At 32.6% G+C, this 18247-nt stretch overlaps 1 protein-coding gene across 3 annotated transcripts; it reads right to left on the bottom strand.

The window, feature by feature from the left end:
* Positions 1–557: 557 nt before the first annotated feature.
* On the bottom strand, positions 558–17529 carry LOC111049104 (nucleolar protein dao-5). 3 transcript variants are annotated; one of them, XM_039423230.1, is made up of 7 exons: positions 15531–17529; positions 14983–15062; positions 14022–14103; positions 13530–13564; positions 1567–1853; positions 1349–1432; positions 561–1213 (listed from the first exon to the last, which is right to left on the bottom strand). In XM_039423230.1, exons 1-7 carry the CDS (start codon positions 17500–17502, stop codon positions 931–933), a joined length of 2823 nt encoding a protein of 940 aa, XP_039279164.1. In that variant the 5' UTR covers positions 17503–17529; the 3' UTR covers positions 561–930. The 3 variants fall into 3 exon arrangements, with proteins under 3 accessions (XP_039279165.1, XP_039279164.1, XP_039279163.1); XM_039423229.1 differs by having other exon boundaries at positions 564–1432; XM_039423231.1 differs by having other exon boundaries at positions 558–1853.
* Positions 17530–18247: the final 718 nt, after the last annotated feature.

The following is an 18247-nucleotide window of genomic DNA, read 5'->3' as shown; positions in this document are numbered from 1 at the left end:
CGGTCATTGTGATACATGATTTCAATATAGAGTTCAAAGAGAAAATTAATGTCGAAACCCTCAGATTGATATCTCAACCTGTATAAATTTGTTGATGTAAAAGTTGTAAATTATTATGTTGTACCTCCAGCTGAAATCATTTGTCAGCACACGAAGAACTGCCTGTGTGGTAGCTCCCAACGAACTTGACCTGTATAAAGGTTCGAAGAATAAGTTTTCAAAATTTGAAGCTGATTCATCAATTCTTTCTAATTGCAAAACATACAAACAGACGGGCAATGACTTTAGCCTTGAGTAAGTCAAAAGTGAGAACTCGCTAACGCTCGTTCGATAATCAATATTCAATTATTGCACTTTTGATTTACCTTTTGCAGTTATTTTGTTTTTGAATTGTGTTTACTGACTTAATAACTGGGAAGCCATCAATATATCCACAATTTAGTCAAAAATGATCAGGTAAGTTTCAAAATTTATAAGAATTATTCTTTTAGTGTCATTATTATTATTGAGAGATAATTACTCAATTATATCACTGAAACTAAAATAACCACGATTTTCCCAATAATCTGTATTTATTCAATCATACATCCGTAACATCTCTATTACTTGATGAGCATTAAAATAATATTAGGTGCTAATGGACATAATACTTCAAGACTTTGTACACAATCAATATTCTTTTATTGTGAAGATTTACAAATAGTTTTCATTCAAATTGATTCGGAATCACGGAAGATAAATCTGTCTACAATGAGGTTTAGGATCAATCAATCAAAAATTATCATGAACACCTGTATCTCATAGACCTTAAAGTTCATGATTATCAGAATTCATTTTCGAATTTTGACTTCTGAAACATCAAAATTCAGCTCAATGTTCAGTATTATAATCAACGACAATATCACAAATTACATTCCCAATTCTTAACGCTTAATGGCTACAGAAGCATTTTTTGACGATATTCTTATCCTGTGGCGTACAATGACACTCATGGCTTGGTTTTTTCTTCAGAGGCTTTCCAGCTAAAGTCTGATCGTTAATATATTGCTGAAGTTTCTCAATAATACTTCCCCTCATTTGACTAGTCCTTCTATCCTGAACTTTTGAAGGTCTTCTTCCTTGCACAAAATCATCGTTTCTCCGACGAAGTGATTCAGCAACCTCCATTCTAGGGTCATTTGATCTCGGTTCATTCATATTCTGTGGTCTGTATGTTGGACTTAATTGGTCTTTCCCTGGGGGAGCTCCCAACCTTTTTTGGGAGGCTAAACTTGATGATGGGACCCCAATCCCCAATCTGTTGGGTTCCATCATCCTTGAAGTAGCATCATCATTCTGTGGTCTGTATGTTGGACTTAATTGGTCTTTCCCTGGGGGAGCTCCCAACCTTTTTTGGGAGGCTAAACTTGATGATGGGACCCCAATCCCCAATCTGTTGGTTCCATCATCCTTGAAGTAGCATCATCATTCTGTGGTCTGTATGTTGGACTTAATTGGTCTTTCCCTGGGGGAGCTCCCAACCTTTTTTGGGAGGCTAAACTTGATGATGGGACCCCAATCCCCAATCTGTTGGGTTCCATCATCCTTGAAGTAGCATCATCAGTTGGGCTGCCAATCTTCAATGTATCTGGCCTCAAAACTCGCTTTGTTATATCTGTTGGGATCTCAGCTGGTTTTCTTTTGGGTGCAGTCGAACCAGAAGTGTCATGCTCTGGTGGTGATCTACCTCCTGCTAACTGGGTTAGAATTTTAATTTTCGACATTGACTGCAAAGGCTTATTTCTTGATTTTTTGTTTTCAGCTAAGTCACTCAGCTCTGAATGAAGATTTCCCAAATCCTCCGGTGATAGTTGCTGGAAGATCCAAAAATATAAAATTAACAATAGAATAAGATGATGAATACTGAAATCTGAATATAAGAAGGTCAAAAAAACTGATGAAGTGGAAGCCAAGTTAGGTGATAGAACGAGTAAATAATACATGAATACGGTACGGTACATGAAGAGTTTGTGAGTAATGAATAATATCAATCAATATTATAGGTTTCTTTGAAATGGCTTAAATCTTACCTTTTACATTTATGTCTGAATTGAAAGTTGTTGAATATGACCCAGCATTATTTTGCCAATTCAAGCTTTTTAGAATAGATTTCTTTATTTATGTATGTTACAATATTTACTGGCTTATACACTAATTTACTCAAATGACAATAATGCTAGTTATTCAACGAATTTTACAAAGAATAAATAATTAATCAATGAGAATGAAGATTGGGTGCAATTAGAATAACGATAATATAATAATGTGATGTAACTTCATAAATCGGCGGTGTTTCAACAAATAATTGTCGATTCTCTAAGAAGGATATAAAATATCCTTCCCATTAACACACGACCGGGCTGTGATGAATTAGAGCTGTTGGGAATAAATTATAACTCGAAGTAATGTTCAAATAAGAAACTCTACTTAAGTTAAAAACTAGTTGATTTGAATCTTAGAATTATGTGTTAAAGATTCATTTGACGAACGCTGCAGCCGAAAATAATTCTCTGAGAAATTCACTTGCACAAGAAAAGAAAATCAGAGCTAATGTTTTAAACGATTCTTTGTGCAACGAAGAGCGAGCTGATGTTGAGATAGATCAGTTGAAAATGAAACTGAAAGCCTTGAAGACTACTGCGGACGAATTGAAGGTTGAGCTCAGTTCAAGAGATGAAATTATCAATCTTTTACAGAGTGATGCGCAGCATACTGCAGATAAAATTTCTAATTTGGAAACAGAATTAACTTTATTGAAAAATAGCAGAGCACTTCCAATGAATTTCACTACTCCTAAATCAGCCTGTCGATTTCAACGATTTTCCAATGACAGCTCAATAGTGACTTCAAATCGTTTCTCAGTCTTGGATGCGGAGGAGATCGGGTCACCCATAACACAATTGACTAGAGGACAAACGGCAACATTTGATGTAAGAGCCCAGGTGCATGTAGGTGAAACCGATGCATCTGCAGTCAGGAAGAAACCAAGGAGGCCTATCAAAGAATCATCATCATTATCATCTTCAAATTCAGTGAAGAGGCGTATTGTGATACTGGCTGCAAGTCAAGGTAGAGATATGCACAATTACCTAGGTCACTTGTCCGACTACTACGATATTTTTGTGTATACTTTGCCGGGAGCTAAATTTAAACAGGTTATTGCAAATGGGATACAATTTATAAAGGATTTGACAAAATTCGATTACGTGATTGTAATGGCGGGGTCCAATGACTTTGGCAATCATGAGCCATGTGATCTCAATATCCAACAAGGAATGGATAAGCTATTGACATCGGGAATAAATACCAACTTCATTGTTTGTGCAATACCTTTTAGGTATGATATGCCTCACCACAATGACAATATACATTTTGCTAACGAATCAATCTTCGCAAGAATACGGTCTTATTGTGGAGTATCAAGAGTGATATATGGAGAAGTCAATAATAACCTGCAAAGACACCATTTCACAAGGCATGGCCTGCATTACTCAAAGGGTGGAAAACGTTTTGTAGGAAGGTCTTTGTGCGATTTTGTGACAATTGATAGCGGCATTCTCTCTAAGAAAGTCAAATCAACGCGCTACGACTCACAAAAGAAGCAAACTGCCAGAAAACCAGTTCTTTCCATTCCGATGAAAACCAACGTCGATGTCAATGCAATAATCAGCATTGATGACTCATTGACGTCAACATCAACGCCATTGATTGGTCAGCCTCGGACGATTCTGCACGGAGGATCTACTCCAGACGTTCGCCATCATAGAGACGTCATTGCAGCTCATATCCCAGATGTTCCGGAATCCAGTGCTACTGTGTCCTTCCATGACTCACTCAAAAACTCTATAAACCAATCAGGATTCGATTCAAGTTGTTCATCTGCTCGTGATCAAGTACTGAATGACGATGCAGAACTTTGTAACATTCCCTGCAGTCCCTCATTAATAACAGACTCTGTGGTAGATACTAACATTGTGCAAAGTTGTTTAAACTCAACAATCCAAGTTCAAATAGGTATAGATTAGACTCATTAAAACATACAATACCTTGCACAAGAATCGCTTATCTAAATGTTCAAGGATTGAGAGGTAAATTGAATGTTCTCAATGACTTTGTAATTAATGAAGATATTGATATTTTAGGTATAAGTGAACATTGGTTGCTCACTGATGAAATCGGATATAGTAAAATGGATGTTTGTATTGCAACAAGTAGTTACTGTAGATTATTACACAAAAATGGCGGAGTTGCAATATTTGTCAGAAAGAATCTTTACTCTCAAAGTCAAGAATTGAGTCTGAATTTTCTATGTATTGAACGTGAGTTTGAGGCCACCTGTACTATTATTAGAGCCAGGAAACTCATTATCGTATCATTGTACAGATCTCCTTGTGGAGATCCCAAAGTATTTTTAGCCAAATTGGAGGAATTGCTTCTATTTTTGTCTAGACAATGCTATAATGACCATACTATTGTTCTTGGTGGAGATCTTAATTCTGCTTTTGATGTCAATCATGAAACTTGTCATTCCAATAATTTGAAAAATCTATTGAGACAATTTAATCATCGTATTTTCAATACTCTGCCCACTAGAGACCAAGCATGTCTCGATAATATTTTTTCAAACGTTCAACCTGATATGATAAATTCAAGTGTCATAGGATTTTCTTACTCTGATCATGATTGTGTCACGATATGTGTGCCCTGTAGTTCTGTTGAGTCTAGTTCTAACGATTTTGTCACTATTACTTCAAGACCTGTTACTAAAGATAAATTACTACAATTTAATCGGTCTCTAAATTTAGTGAATTGGTGTGCTGTCATGGAAAAGTCAGATGCAAGTGATATATTCGAATCCTTCCTCAATACAGTTTTATATTATTTCAATCTAACTATCCCTAGAAAGACCTGTAGAAAAAAAGTTTCCCAAGTTAATAATAGAAAGAATTTCAAATGTAAGGCTGACTGGTACACACCTGAACTTGCTAAGATTAAGATTCTACTCACTCTCTTACATGAAAACTTCAAAAAACAAAAAACCGAACATTCGAAAACACTTTATCTTAGATGCAGAGCACTGTACAGAAATTCATTGGATGAAGCCAAGAGGGATTCTGTCGCATCAATCATTGAATCTTCTAATAACAAATGTAAGAAAGCATGGCAAATTATCAAAACTTTATCCTCCAACAAGAATGTTGTAAACTTATCTACTCCTGAACCAAACAAACTTAATAATTATTTCATTCAATCAGTAGATGATGTGCACGAGAAGATAGACAAGCCATCAATTACAGCCAGTGCATTGCTCAATGATAATGTCAATAAAGTGCAAAATAGCTTATTCTTTTTTCATGAGGTGAGTCAAGAGATGATTTTTAAAGTGGTTCATAATCTTAAAGTTTCGAAGAGTGAAGATTTCTATGGTTTATCAAGCTGTCTTCTCAAAAATATTGCTCACTCTGTAGTGCCATTACTGACCATTTGTATTAACAGGTGTATTACACAGGGTGTTTTCCCCGATGTATTAAAAGTCTCCAAAGTTGTTCCCGTTCATAAGAAAGGCTCAAAAGAGGAACCTTCCAGTTATAGACCCATTCAAATAGTGCCTGTCTTCTCCAAGGTTCTAGAAATTGTCATGTATATACAGGTGTATGAATACTTGGTAAATCTTGGGGTACTATCGGAGCATCAATTTGGTTTTGTGAAGGGAAGATCCACTAATGACGCCTTTGATGCACTTATAAAATTTGTAATTGAGTCTTTTGAAAACAGGTGCTTTGCTCAGGCTGCCTTCTGTGACCTGAGCAAGGCATTTGACTGCGTGAATCATGATATTTTGCTTGAAAAATTAGCTTATTATGGAGTCAGTGGAAGGAGCCTTAGTCTTTTTAGATCGTACCTTGGCGATCGCCAGCAAGTTGTTTGTGTAGGAAATAAGAGATCCGACCTTGCTAAAGTAAAGTACGGCGTCCCCCAAGGATCAATATTGGGACCACTCCTCTTTGTATTGATGATAAACGATCTTCCTCTCACAATCAACAGCAAGACTGTGTTGTATGCTGATGACACTACTTTTCTTAATTCTCATTCAGATGCACACACTTTACATAATATGACAGCTGATACCTTGGCGGAAGCTTCCAAGTGGTTCAGAGCTAATGGCTTTAAATTGAACGAGGATAAAACTCAGCTTATGACATTTGGTCTCAGGGATTACACACACAACAATAACAATAGTTTAAAGTTTTTAGGCTTAATGTTTGATCACAGGTTGACCTGGGAACCCCACATAAATTTCGTTTCTGCTAGGTTATCTAGGGTTATCTTTTTGTTAAGGCAGTTGAAGAATCTTGTACCGGAAAAATACCTCAGAAGCTCATATTTTGCTTTTTTTCAAAGCATAATTGCATACGGAATTTTAGTATATGGAAACAGCTGCCACATCAATAAGGTCTTGCTTTTGCAGAAAAAGGCTATCAGAATATTGACAGGTGCAGGGTATCTAGATCACTGTCGACCTCTTTTCAAAAAAACAAAAATATTGACTGTCATAAATCTCTATATATTTCAAGTAATCATGCACACTAGAAAGAATCTCCATAGCTTGAATAAAAGATCCAATATTCATGCTTATGACACCAGGAAAAAAGACCACATTGATATTCCATATCAACGTCTTGTCATAAGCATGAAACACTATGACAGCATAGGCTTGAGAATGTACAATAAGTTGCCATTGGATATCAAATGTTGTGAAAATATTGTTATTTTTAAAAAATTACTTTTTGAGTGGCTGGTTTTGAGACCTTTCTATTGTTTGACAGAGTTTTTCGATTCTACTTGATGTAATTCTACTTTGTGACTTTAAACTATTGCTTTGACTTTATTATTTCGTAATTGTATTACCATGACTTTGTCAATTACCTATATTGGTCTACGACAATAAAATCTATTTATTTATTTATTTATTTATTTATTTATTTATTTATTTATTTATTTATTTATTTATTTATTTATTTATTTATTTATTTATTTATTTATTTATTTATTTATTTATTTATTTATTTATTTATTTATTTATTTATTTATTTATTTATTTATTTATTTATTTATTTATTTATTTATTTATTTATTTATTTATTTATTTATTTATTTATTTATTTATTTATTTATTTTTTAAATTGCAATATGTCTAAAAATTTGTGGTATTTGTTAGCTTATTATTAAAAAGTATTTGTAATTTTTATGAGCTAATAATTTGTTTTTTAAATTGCAATATGTCTAAAAATTTGTGGTATTTGTTAGCTTATTATTAAAAAGTATTTGTAATTTTTATGAGCTAATAATTTGTTTTTTAAATTGCAATATGTCTAAAAATTTGTGGTATTTGTTAGCTTATTATTAAAAAGTATTTGTAATTTTTATGAGCTAATAATTTGTTTTTTAAATTGCAATATGTCTAAAAATTTGTGGTATTTGTTAGCTTATTATTAAAAAGTATTTGTAATTTTTATGAGCTAATAATTTGTTTTTTAAATTGCAATATGTCTAAAAATTTGTGGTATTTGTTAGCTTATTATTAAAAAGTATTTGTAATTTTTATGAGCTAATAATTTGTTTTTTAAATTGCAATATGTCTAAAAATTTGTGGTATTTGTTAGCTTATTATTAAAAAGTATTTGTAATTTTTATGAGCTAATAATTTGTTTTTTAAATTGCAATATGTCTAAAAATTTGTGGTATTTGTTAGCTTATTATTAAAAAGTATTTGTAATTTTTATGAGCTAATAATTTGTTTTTTAAATTGCAATATGTCTAAAAATTTGTGGTATTTGTTAGCTTATTATTAAAAAGTATTTGTAATTTTTATGAGCTAATAATTTGTTTTTTAAATTGCAATATGTCTAAAAATTTGTGGTATTTGTTAGCTTATTATTAAAAAGTATTTGTAATTTTTATGAGCTAATAATTTGTTTTTTAAATTGCAATATGTCTAAAAATTTGTGGTATTTGTTAGCTTATTATTAAAAAGTATTTGTAATTTTTATGAGCTAATAATTTGTTTTTTAAATTGCAATATGTCTAAAAATTTGTGGTATTTGTTAGCTTATTATTAAAAAGTATTTGTAATTTTTATGAGCTAATAATTTGTTTTTTAAATTGCAATATGTCTAAAAATTTGTGGTATTTGTTAGCTTATTATTAAAAAGTATTTGTAATTTTTATGAGCTAATAATTTGTTTTTTAAATTGCAATATGTCTAAAAATTTGTGGTATTTGTTAGCTTATTATTAAAAAGTATTTGTAATTTTTATGAGCTAATAATTTGTTTTTTAAATTGCAATATGTCTAAAAATTTGTGGTATTTGTTAGCTTATTATTAAAAAGTATTTGTAATTTTTATGAGCTAATAATTTGTTTTTTAAATTGCAATATGTCTAAAAATTTGTGGTATTTGTTAGCTTATTATTAAAAAGTATTTGTAATTTTTATGAGCTAATAATTTGTTTTTTAAATTGCAATATGTCTAAAAATTTGTGGTATTTGTTAGCTTATTATTAAAAAGTATTTGTAATTTTTATGAGCTAATAATTTGTTTTTTAAATTGCAATATGTCTAAAAATTTGTGGTATTTGTTAGCTTATTATTAAAAAGTATTTGTAATTTTTATGAGCTAATAATTTGTTTTTTAAATTGCAATATGTCTAAAAATTTGTGGTATTTGTTAGCTTATTATTAAAAAGTATTTGTAATTTTTATGAGCTAATAATTTGTTTTTTAAATTGCAATATGTCTAAAAATTTGTGGTATTTGTTAGCTTATTATTAAAAAGTATTTGTAATTTTTATGAGCTAATAATTTGTTTTTTAAATTGCAATATGTCTAAAAATTTGTGGTATTTGTTAGCTTATTATTAAAAAGTATTTGTAATTTTTATGAGCTAATAATTTGTTTTTTAAATTGCAATATGTCTAAAAATTTGTGGTATTTGTTAGCTTATTATTAAAAAGTATTTGTAATTTTTATGAGCTAATAATTTGTTTTTTAAATTGCAATATGTCTAAAAATTTGTGGTATTTGTTAGCTTATTATTAAAAAGTATTTGTAATTTTTATGAGCTAATAATTTGTTTTTTAAATTGCAATATGTCTAAAAATTTGTGGTATTTGTTAGCTTATTATTAAAAAGTATTTGTAATTTTTATGAGCTAATAATTTGTTTTTTAAATTGCAATATGTCTAAAAATTTGTGGTATTTGTTAGCTTATTATTAAAAAGTATTTGTAATTTTTATGAGCTAATAATTTGTTTTTTAAATTGCAATATGTCTAAAAATTTGTGGTATTTGTTAGCTTATTATTAAAAAGTATTTGTAATTTTTATGAGCTAATAATTTGTTTTTTAAATTCTCAGTCAAAAAGTTGTCTGTATATCGATTACTCTGATATTTACTATAAAGTTTTATAGATCTCGAATTGAAAATTCGATTCCAATCGAGAAAAAATGTAATATTACAAGGGGGACTGGGGTAGAGACCATGATAATGCAGATAATGTATGGTTTGGTAATGAGATTCGAGTACACTTCTCGTGGGTTATGCGTACACAACAGCCTTTGCTTTGGTTGTTCAGAATTGAATATCCCTTTGTTACCACGAAAAAACATATAATTATAGTCAAAGTGAATTTGCAAAAGCAGACCTTACATTTTGGGGGCCTCCTTCGGGGCCCCCTTGGCCTCGGGGCCCTCGGGGATCCCCGACTAGCCGACCTGGCTAGACCACCCCTGCTAGAGTATATAATAATTTTCAAAGTTGATCATTATTTGACAATTTCAAGTGATTAGTGAGTGTTATTTTGTTATTCAATTTGGTTTGTATATAATCTAAATTATAAAGTTTTTGTTTTCAAAGGTTTGAACAGAAAATTGAACCTGAATTCAAGTGTATGGAACATAACCTACTTTCTGAACTATTTATAGTGTATAAATCAAAATTCGGGAGAGAAACAGTTTTGGGCTGTGCCTGTTGGTACTTCCCCAATCATTTTAAAGAATTGTGTTCGGCTTATCAAAAGTCAATAAATAAATAACAAGCGAAGCTCGGTGCCCCGATATTACAATACTAAAGAACAGAAAATCTTGAGATGGGAAGATGAATATCCTATACCATGGCTTACTTTAGATAAAGGCTGGAGCACACAACTTGGCAACGTCGCAGTCAAGCTCAGCTTCAGGCCGAACAAATTGAATTCACTTGGGTAGACTCCCGATTAACTATCAGCTGTATGCCCTTTATCAAATACCAATACTGAGAAATTCAATTCAATGATAGTAAAATAAAATATATAATATTAACTGATAGACTAATTTTAACTCTACGGTAGTTCTAGGAGTTTCAAGTATTATGTCTAGCTTGGCAATATATTTCACTGTACTTAGTTTCTGTGTCTGTATTTCCTACGAGCAATTTTAATGATCAAATAAATGTATTTCATTAATAGATGAAAGTATTGAATAGTACCTTCTAAAGCAGGGAACCCACTATGCCGTCACCGTCGGGCACCGTCCAGCACCGACCGTCACCGTCAGTCGCCGCCTTCACCGTCATTTTTCCGGCGATAACCCACTTGCCCGTCTGGTTAGCTCCGTCAGAAACCGGAGCTAACCAGAAGAAATGCATCAGTTGCGATGGAGAGTTCATCAGACGAGGAATTGCTAGTAATAGCCGCAGCATGTGCTGAAGAAGAAGATAAATATACAGAAACGAAGGAAGCATAGGTACTGGGTGCACGAAATCTTCAGAAGAAGAAACGAATATGGTGAATTTCATCATTTGTTTGACGACTTGAAAAAAGACGATGCTAAGTTCTTTTTATATTTCCGCATGACTCTAAAGAAGTTCTACGAATTGCTCGAGTTACTGAAATTCCCAGTGAAACACAGTAACGTTTACTGAAACACAGTAACAGTTTTACGTTATTTCTCGGTTGCTTTTAAGACAACTGCTAACTTTTCCCGAGTCCCTGGGATCAAGACCTTTAATTTGAGCCCTTTCCCATCATCGTGTGATTTGTCAAACGGCCAAAACTTTGATTTCATAATTTCTCTTACAGAATAATATTTGTAAATAACTTACCTGACATGGTATCAAACTTTTCTGAGATTTCCTGCCAAGCATTATATTTGTTCCTGTTGTCGTGATAACTATTATCACTAGTATTATACAGGAGGGGATACTCCCTAATAGCCTCTATCAACATTTCGTCCGTACTCATCGCTCACAGAACAAAGGTGCACTACAACAAAACACTGGTGATGTAACTTCACTGATAGTTGAATGTCGACTGGAAGAATGATAAAAAAACGGACCGGCTATCCGGCAAGAATGCCCCAAACAGCAATGGTGGCCGACGGTGACTGACGGACACGGTCGTGGCCGGTGACGGACGGGTATAGTGGTTCGTTTAAAACAATGCAAAGCAATGTTGCCGGTACTTAACGGTGACGGTCGGTGCTGGACGGTGCCTGACGGTGACGGCATAGTGGGTTCCCTGCTTAAATGTAAAATAAAAAATATAAATGTGGAATATTGTCTTCTTTTTAAGAAACTTCTGAATTTAATGCATTCGCTTTTTGTGCATCTATAACTAACTAAAGGCCGTAATGATAATCGATAGTTCAGTAATATCTATCAAAGGGAATATATTCTACTACCATTTAGTTTTTGTTCGTAATAATATCTATCAATTTATATTAAAACACATCATCAAGTACCCTACCCTACCCTTATTCTTTATTATTTTTTTTCAAACACGACTTGTTCAACTCATCTTTTTTTATTTAGGAAAAATGGCTTTAGATGAGTTGGAACTAGTCGTGTTTTGGAAGAAAAAAAAATACAAAGAGTAAGGTACTTGAAGATTTATATTATGTTTTAATAATTTAAAAAAAAACTTATAAAGAGAAGTGATGATTCATATTAATAATGAATTAATAGGTTATTGAAAGAATAAATTGCTGGAATAATGATAATTCATTCAACTTTGTTCATCAAGTCAATTATATCTAGGGATAATAGTATACAACAAAATTCACAGAGGAATTGATATCCAATAGCAATAGTTCAATCTATCTTAACATATCTTTGTGGGTTTATAATCACATTATTGACATAAATCAAATATTTACTATCCATACTAACAAATACAAATGATTCTACAAAATACAATTTTTTTAATGGTGTGATGAATCTATGCATATCAAATAAAGCAAAGTCGGCCTGAACCACACGTTGCCATATTGAACATGTTCCAGCCTTCTATCTATAGTAGGCTATGCCTATACTATTAAACGAGAAACTTATGTTTATATGTTTATATGTTTGTATTTCACCTGATCTCGAAAACGGCTCTAACGATTCTTACGAAATTAAGAATATAGTAGGTTTATAATATAGATTCGATTGCACTGAGTCTCATCCCTGGGAAAACTCGCTGAAGGACATTAAAAGGATAATAATTATTCATCCTTGGAAAAACAGATGATAATTATTTCGTCGTCTGTTGGTGATGGAATTGAGTGAGCGAGTTCATGTGTGTGGCACTGTGTCAAAATTATGACTCAGCTGTTGAACTTTTGTAATCATTCAATCAGGTACTTAGTGCCGGTTGCAAAAAAGCCGGGCTATTTTCAATCCTGATTAATTCCAGTAGATCCATCTTTTTTAAATGATCTTCTCTGATTTGGTTCACGTGAAGTTGATCAGGATTAGAATTTAACCGGCTTTTGTGTAACTGGGCTTTCGTGAGGGAAATTTTTGCATTCCTCTGGGAATTTACTGTGATTAGATAGAACATTTCTGAATGAATGTTATTATAATTTCTTCTTTCGTAATACATTTTTTATGCTTTTGTACTCCAGAGCGAAGCTCGGTCCCCGATATATATGTATTATGTAGAATGGAGATGTGATGTGGAAAATGGATGAATGAATGGAATGAAGAATGGAAAGGAAGGAAGATTGGAATATTATTCACAAATCAAGGAGTGTTCCATTTATCATTCTCAAATAATCAGTGGATATTGATAGTCATAGATTAATCTAATTCATCAATGAACTCGCTACTTCCATCAAAAATAAAACTAATTAAAAGTAATTTTTATTTTGTTGCTCTAGGATAACTTTAGTTTTATCTGCTCGATATTGTTTCAGGAGGTGTTTATGGCAAACGTCAAAACAGTTTATTTGGCCTACATTAATTTTAACACTACTTCTTATCTACCCTTAATTTACATGCAGAAACTGATAGTTATGCTATTTGCAATCACTGTTATCTAAGTACTTCCTGTTTAATTTAAAAGTTGAAAATACCATAGCTTGGTATCAAGTATTTCTAATGTTGTTAATTATTTGATCATTCAACATTCATTTCATACTTTCCAAGAACTCCCTCTCGAATAATGCAAATTATTATGATAGTTGACTTACCTGCAATTCTTTCTGAATATCTGTTTCATCAGTTTCTGAAAAAACAAAACCTAGTTATTACTGATAAATAAAATTCATACCAAGTATATAATTATTGAACAAGAGAATAATAGTGAATTCACAGTCATAACCAAGGTATTTATAGAACTAATTTTTCATATTCAAATTATTCTGGTCATAACTGAATATTACTGATGAAAATTAGTGTAAAGAACAAGCAGTAGGCTAAACTTTCTTCTTTATTCAAGACATGACCAGTTTTAGCTAATTATGTCATTCTTAGAAAATCTAAAAATAAATGTATGATACTAGTTATTTCAATAAAAAACTTAAATTATTTTCTCAAACGTAAAGTAAACCCTCACAGTCAAGATAGGATTGGTATTACAATAATTCAAAAAATGGAATTAAAAAAAATAAATAAAAAAATTCTGATTAAAAAAATAGAATTATAGAAACACAAAAAATATTATTGGAGATATAAGAACAAACCAGAATCTGTCAATCCGTGGTGGGCTCGCATTGCAACAAGTACTTCATCATGTAGTCTATCCAATTCATCCAAAGTTAGAACCTGTAATTAGAAGAGTAGGACATCATTCAATAAAAAACGAATAGTTGATTAAGTCTCCTCAACATATAGCTTGATTCGAAACTATTGAATACTGCTATTCTCTATTATAGTGCAAATCGTTAAAAGTGTAGAGTTTAATTCCTCTTCTTCGAGTTACATTATCTTAAAATTAATTCAGTCTTTACAAAAATTAAATATTCTCGAAAAACAACAATCTATTTTCGGTTAAAAACTCATGATCATGGCGTGATCAAGCATTTTTAGGTTATACACTACTGTAGGTGGAGGAAAGCATCACTTTCTGAAGATTTCAGTTTTAGTTCATCATGAGATAGTTTGACATCTTGTGAAACCGCACTTCCAGTACCTCCTATATTCAGGTATACAGGTATACCTATTGGTTCCCGGCACTCACCAATTTAGAGTGATTTTCTTTGTTTACTTGTACAACAAGCTGCTCACTAGCTTTATCGCTACCGGTATACTTTTGGATTATACGTTTTCATTCATATGATTTTGAATTACTAGTCATTTGATATCTACAATAATAATATTACTATACTGTAATATGTTTCATTGAATCTCATGAATGATAATACTTTAATATTATCATATGAATAAATTTGAATCCATGTTGGAATTGTAATAAACTATATTGATATCAATAATTATGCTCTTACAGGAACTATACAGAAGAAACTTATTCCTGCTTCAAATAGTGGTTTTCTATTAAGCATGTCAATATAATAAATGCATATTTCATTTTTGAATTATAAAACTATTAATTAATTTCGTGAAGGATTCTAATCGATATAGAACCTAAAAGAACATCATTATGGGACTGATAACCCCAGTTCAAAAATGAATCAGCATACTCACTTGGATTCCGTATTTCTTCATCTTCTCTAACAAGGTGGGTTTAATTTTCCATGTATCTGGCTTCTCAGCATTATTTGTTTCTAGAACGGATAAAATATTCATAGCTATAAATAATTTTTCTTCAAAGTTTATTTGATAATACTGTATTTAGAAATAAAATGTGACATAGAACCTCAGAGTTTTAAATGACTTTGTCTGCAAGACCGAACTCGCCATTGAGTATGAAATGTTATTGACGACAATATGACATGACAGAAAGTGTAAGTTTTTCTGAAATCAAAAATTATAATGTCAAGAAAAAATGACTATTTTCAATGTTATTAAGAGATTGACAATCAATCGCTGGATCATCAACAGTATTGCCGTTAAAATCACATGAGATTTATCTTGAAAGGTGAATCGATAACTCAAAATACTGTAAAAATGAGCATCAGGAGTAATATAAAATGTGAATAAAGAGGTAAGTAAGAGAGGAGTCATCCTATTTATCATATTATAACTATTGAAATATCTAAATAATAACAGCGATATAAGAAAAAATAACCAACCTGAATCAGACGTGTATTGTGGAGGTAAGCTTCTGCTGTGCTTCACATCTTGGGAATCCACTGGGACTGTTCCTTTCTTCCCCGTGCCATTTATTTTCCTGGAAGCTGCAATTTCTTTAGGGTCTACTTTTTGACTAGCTGATTTCCTCAATTTCGGATCTACTTTTTCATCTTTCTTGACTTGTGTCTTGATTTTCGATTGCCCCATAGCTTTATCTTTCTCACGAATTTGACTAGCTTCAGCTTTTGAGTAATCAGGCTCTTCTTTTTCTTTAGACTTATTATCACCCCTAATAACCTTTCCTTGTAATTGCTTTTCATCGATTTTGGACTTTCTTAATAAAGTTTGATCTCCTTTGGCATTGGTTTGTGGAGCTGACTTTCGAACTGCTTTGTCAGCAGGTACTTGATTTTTACTTTGGATATTTCTACTCGCAGAATATTCATCAGGCTTCTCTGATGGTTTTCCTGCTTTCTCTTGCTCTTTTTTCGTAAGATGAGTGGGAAGTTTATCGGCATGTTTTTTCTCCTTGGAAACTCTGCTTGATGTCAATTTATCCAGTTTCCCAGTCTCTCGCAAATTTCTACTCCCCTTCCTATCTTGGATCCCATCGTCATGCCGCATTCCACCTCCTTGCGATTGACTAGATTGTGATAAAGATCCCTCTGAATCACTTGACTTTATTTTTCTTCTCTCTTTATCAATCGATTTTGATTTTGCTTTAGATTGTTCCAATTTACTATCCCTGCCTTCCTCTTTTTTGGGTTGGATTCCATCTAGCTGTTTGTTTCTCTCTTGACCAGTTTTCATCTCATCAGGTGATCTTTTAGAACGCAAATTGTCTTTCGATTGTTTCACCTCAAGTCGATCAAAATCTTTTGAATCTTTTTTTGTTAGTTTTCCATCTTTTCCTGAAGCTGACAACTTGTCTTTCAATCTATCATCACTTTGGTCTTGTGTCAACTTATCTGTAGACTTGGCAGGAACCTTAGAAGGCTTAGATGGGTGGGAGGGAGGAAGTAGTGACTCAATTGATTTGATTCTTTCACTTATCTTACTTTCTTTCTGTGGTTTTGTTGCCTTCTCATACTCTTGATTGATGTCAGATTGTGATCCTTTTGAAGCAATTAATTCATCCTGCGTTGGCAGTCTATCTCCCACCTCTTTCTTTACCTTGTTCAAATTGCCTTGCTCAACGGAACCAGGCAAAGTCTTATCTTGAGGTTTCAGTTTTTCTCCCTCTGTAGTCGACTTTTTAGTAATTTTTTGCGAGCTACTCAGCTTTGGTATTGTTTTGGCAGAAGCTTCATCTTCTATTAAGCCCATTCCTTGTTGTTTTTCACTATCAATTTTCTCTCCATCAGTTGGGGCATTGAATACAGATATTTTGTCAACGACTGAGGATGGTTTTCTCTCAAGGGGGTTGTCAACGTTTTTATTCTCTCCTGCCAGTTGCTCTCTAGTGAATTTTGGACTCAATTTCGACTCTTGAGCTCTCTGAGTCTCATCAAGCCTTTTTGGTTCATCTTTCAGATTTTGTGATTTTTCAGGTGATACATCACTAATTTTTTTCTTTTCGAATTTTTCAGGTTTTCCATCATCCCTCCCTGATAGAGGAAATGTTTCTGGTTCTTTATCAGTTAGCATTTTATTTGATGTCTCTGTAATACTCTTTTGTCCAGGGAAAGTTTTACTCTTCTCAACACCTATCTGCTCATCTTGGATATTTTTTGTTGTATCCTTATTCTTCAAATCTTGGGTTTCACTCTTCAATGGACTGACTCCTCCCTTAATTGGTATTTCATTAGTTTTTGGGATCTGTGATGGAAATTGCTTTCCATCTTCAACATTTTTGCCAAATTTTATAGTCGATCCATCTTTGTCAACTTCATCAATTTCCTGCAGTAAATTTTTAGGATATTTTTTGGTCTCTACCGGTTTATCTTCAGAAACAATATTTATCTCTCTCATTGCACCTCTATCCACACCCTCTGCATCTTTTGTTCCATCTTTGAGTGCAGAGTCATCCAGTTGTCCACGCTTTATATTCTCTGAGTCTTTTTGTCTCTCATCTAACTTCCCTTTGCTTTGCTGGTGCTGGAAACTTTCTCCAAATAAGGTGTTTCACCTTTTTCTTTTATTTCCTTTTCTTGAGGCAAACGATTACTCTCATCCTTGATAATATCTTTCTTGGTCAGAGCAGGAATATTTTCAATTTTTCCATTCTTGATTTTTTCATCAATTTGTTTCTTCTTTATTGGATCGCCCTCTTCTTGCTTATCCTGATTTACTTTTGAGACAGTTGCAGTATCTCCCTCTGGATCTCTCTGCTGCTTTTTTGCACCTATAACAGGTGAATCTCTTTTATCAATTTCTGGTGTTTCAACTTTTTCTTTTGCATAGGTTTCTTTAGTTTGTTCTTTCCCTTTCTTCAAATCTTCTACCCCTTTTTTGGCTGCTTCGTCGATGGCCTGACCTCCTCTCTCCTCTTGTTTTACTGACACATCTCCTTGTTTTTCCTGCTTCAATTGAGATTTATCAATCGATTTTTTCGGATGAATCTGCTTCTCTCCAGTAAGTTTTTCAGATATGTTTGAAATGAGATCATCTGCCTTCTGTTTTGCTTCCATAAAATCTGCTGGCTGTGAAAAACTTTCCTTATATAGGTTCTCTGCTCTTTTTGAGGGAGTATCTTTTGTCTTAGTGAGCCCCTCAA

The sequence above is a fragment of the Nilaparvata lugens genome, chromosome 3 (genome assembly GCF_014356525.2).
Source record: "Nilaparvata lugens isolate BPH chromosome 3, ASM1435652v1, whole genome shotgun sequence".
Taxonomy (NCBI): Eukaryota; Metazoa; Arthropoda; class Insecta; order Hemiptera; family Delphacidae; genus Nilaparvata; species Nilaparvata lugens.
This window is presented reverse-complemented; position numbering and strand designations above follow the sequence as displayed.

What these genes read in the sequence shown, in the direction of transcription:
- LOC111049104 (XM_039423229.1), bottom strand. Translation starts at nt 17,502, where the DNA reads ATGAGAGAGATAAATATTGTTTCTGAAGATAAACCGGTAGAGACCAAA. An exon ending in ACAATACACGTCTGATTCAG is followed by an intron (nt 15,063 to 15,530) that starts GTTGGTTATTTT and finishes TATCCGTTCTAG; the next exon opens with AAACAAATAATGCTGAGAAG. An exon ending in AGGATGATGGAACCCAACAG is followed by an intron (nt 1,433 to 1,566) that starts ATTGGGGATTGG and finishes TGGAACCAACAG; the next exon opens with ATTGGGGATTGGGGTCCCAT.